Source organism: Arachis duranensis, chromosome 3, assembly GCF_000817695.3.
Source record: "Arachis duranensis cultivar V14167 chromosome 3, aradu.V14167.gnm2.J7QH, whole genome shotgun sequence".
NCBI classification, from domain to species: domain Eukaryota; kingdom Viridiplantae; phylum Streptophyta; class Magnoliopsida; order Fabales; family Fabaceae; genus Arachis; species Arachis duranensis.
In genome coordinates, this window is record NC_029774.3 from 4,913,895 (window position 1) to 4,917,488 (window position 3,594).

Genomic DNA, 3,594 nt, shown 5'->3' on the forward strand with positions numbered 1-3,594 from the left:
ATTTTAATACTAGAGTCTTCTATTTATACATATTTATTTTATATATCTTTTATTTTACAACAACACCTAGTCTTGCTTTACATTATGCAACGAAAATATTATGATGTCAAATTAGCTTTGAGAAAATCGTCATTTGGAAATCAATTTTATGTTGATGGATGTGAACAAACACAAATACATATCACTCTAGGACAATAAACATACATTTTTGTGATAAAAAAAGAAGACAACACAAAATTTACAAGTATTTATTCCATTCTTATTCAATTGGGACAGGATGTTAAGCGAATTTTTATCAGCACTAATTTTTAGATAGAATAGAGCAGAATAAGATTTTAGGTGTACTTACCACTATATTTGCATGATATTTAAAGTTTTATAAATTTTAAAATTTAATTTATATCATCTCTCCGAAACAGTTAACCAAATAACCAACCATACACTAACGCTGTTACTTCTCAATGACGGTGCCGTAGTCTCCATCATAACATCATTCCGTGACGGCTTACACTTGGCATATTTGTTACTTGTGAATTACTCCTTCTTCTCATTATTATTATTAAAAAAAAAATACTACTAATCATCTTCCCATTCCCTAAAGGGACTATATTCATAATCCCGTACAACTACTTCTACTGAAGAATGTCTATTGCTAATTGCTGTAATATGAAAATGAATGTATAAAATATCAGAAACTTTTCGGTGTAAATAATTAAGAAACTAAGAAACAGTCCCATCCTTTAGTTCTAAGGGTTAGTTTAGATGTCATTAAATTATTAAATTTTTAATATATTTGGTACATGTTTTAATAATTATAAAAAGTAAAATATTGTTTTTGTCTTAATATTTGAAATAAATTTTAAAGTTGTTCCTACGTTTTAATTGTCCTATTTAAGTCCTAACGTTTTAAAATTGACTCTGCCGTTAGAGATCCGTTAATAAAATTAATGACAGGACAAAATTGAGACGATTTTGAAACATTAGAGATTTAAATATGACAAAAATATTGGGGACAAAAATGATACATAGAAATAAATTTTAATTTTATCCTTCAATAATATCAATTTTTTACTATACATAGTATTCAATTACTTTTTAATCACATCTAAGAAAATTACACTTAATCATATTACTTTTATTTTAAATAAATTATTTTTTATAATTTTACTCTTAAAGATTTAGTTATCATGAAATGTTTGTAGAATTACTAGTATATAAACTTGCAGAAAAAATAATATATATACAATAAAATATAAATTATACCTTTTGTCTCTAATGTATCAAAATTTTTTAAAATTATAAAAATAAATTTATTTAAAATAAAAATAATATGATTAAGTATAATTTATTTAGATGTAATTAAAAAATAATTAAATACTATGTACATTAAAAAATTAATATTATTGAAAGATAAAATTAAATTAAAATTTATTTTTATATATTGTTTTTGTCCCTAACGTTCCCGTTCTATTTAAGTCCCTAACGTTTCAAAATCGTCTCAATTTTGTCCCGCCATCAATTCTGTTAACGGATCCTTAATGGCAGAACAACATTGAGTCAATTTTGAAATGTTATGGACTTAAATATAGAACGATCGAAACATTTCAGACAACTTTGAGACTTATTCCCCAAAGACAAAAACGATACTTTACTCTAATTATAAAACAATAAAAAATAAAATTAACTTTTGTAGAATCCGCAATATTCATCTTTTACAAACTTGCTCATAAAAATATAGTTTTGAAAATATTCCTAAATAAAATAAATATAATAATTACATAATACATAGAATACAGATGAATAAGCTGTTTACATCAATGATCATCCTGCTTCTTGTTCGGAAAGTGAGACTTCTGTGTCTTGGATATTTGAGATCAACTCAAAACCTCTTATTTATAAAGAACTATTTTTAAGAGATATATGATTCATTTATTTATATAGAAATGCTTTCCATTTTTCTTCTATATTCCCGTGGGCTCAATATATCACATAAAAAGTCTTCATCCTTGATAACATGTTCCCTTCAAACTAAGCACTATGCAGGCAGAGTATTCCATTAATCCATTCCATGAGATTAAAGGATTGAGAATGTGATCATTTTGAGATTATTAACCCAAACTAAATTCGCCATTGGTGAAAATATCACCTCATAGTTATAGATTCAATGTTTGTTTACCAACAATGCTTGCAAATATCAAACTAATAGTAGTATCTGAATTAGAAAAAGGGCGTACACATTCACATTCACATTCATGAACACAGAGTGTTATTGCCTGCGGATCAGAGATGGATCTCAATTGAATCCCTTAACAAAACATAAAATAAAGATATACATTTAGAAAATGGTATCCACGTTAAAGAAATTCATTTACATAATACATACCTAATCCTAAACAACACAGCCATAAATATTCAAATAAATACAAACTAAGCAACAGTTCAACTAAAATCTAAATAGTTAAACTAACTAGAGAAACCAGCAACCCAATTCAAAGCCCTAATTATTGAAGAGCCCTCCAATTAGCAAATTGGATCGATAATTAGTAAGTGTGCTTAAGACCTAAACCATGCTTACCACGCACACACCCTGGTCTTGTGTACAAATAAGGGTTCCTCTTTGAATTGTTCATTTTCGAACATGCCCTTTTCCCTAATTTCCTCATCCTCTGCCTCTCAAACCTGTTCCCGACATTCCAAGGAACAAGCTCATCATCCAAGTCATACCCATCATCATCATCTTCATCATCTTCGTCGTCAACACCTTCAACCTCATCATCATCGTTGTTATTATCATGATGACCGTGATCATGATCAACAACGTCACGACGAGGGATAAAATTGCCAATTCCTTCAATTGGGTCAACATTAGGGTAAGAAATGGGGGAAGAATCAGCGTAATTGAACCCATCATCAACAATATTACCATTATCACATTGTTCTTCCCATTCTTCTTCAACATCAAAGAGATCAACGAGTTCCCACTGCGAAAGGGTATCTTCATTCACATCCAAAAACCGAACTTGATCAAGGATAAGGAACTGCATCTCCATCAAAGACGAAAATGAAGATGATGATTGGTTTTCCATTGTTATCACAATAACCCTCTTTCTTTTCTCTGTTTTGATTTGGATTTGGAGTGGGAAACTTAAACTAAGGTGAGTAGTTTTTTGGATTGGGTTGTGATTGTGTGATGTATGTTGTGTTTTTTAATTTTTTATATAAAAAGCTTTGCTTCTTCTACAAGATTATTTTGTCATGTGGAACAAGGTGACAACGTGGTTCAACCAATGAAAATTTGCCAAGTGGTCACCAATTTATTATTTGTATTTTTTAATAAAAAATACAATAATAACTATTCCATTTTGTTAATTAGATAATTTTGTGTAAAATATTTTATAATATTATTTTATTATAATATTTGGCCCTAATTTTAGTCCCTTTACGTATTTAATAATTATTTAAATATAGTACTATTTATTCAGAAAATATAAACATTTGTTTTTCTCAAAATTTAAAAGAAATAAAACATTTGTGTCAACCATTATTCAATCAAACGTGCCTCCCAAGTCCCAGCTCTGAAGAGAGGACTTTTAT

General features: G+C 28.4%; 1 protein-coding gene across 1 annotated transcript; it reads right to left on the reverse strand.

Annotated features, from left to right (window-relative positions):
* Nucleotides 1-2,192: 2,192 nt before the first annotated feature.
* Nucleotides 2,193-3,191, reverse strand: LOC107476636 (uncharacterized). The gene has a single exon (XM_016096485.3). The coding sequence runs from the start codon at nt 3,084-3,086 to the stop codon at nt 2,541-2,543; it is 546 nt and encodes a 181-aa protein (XP_015951971.1). The 5' UTR covers nt 3,087-3,191; the 3' UTR covers nt 2,193-2,540.
* Nucleotides 3,192-3,594: the final 403 nt, after the last annotated feature.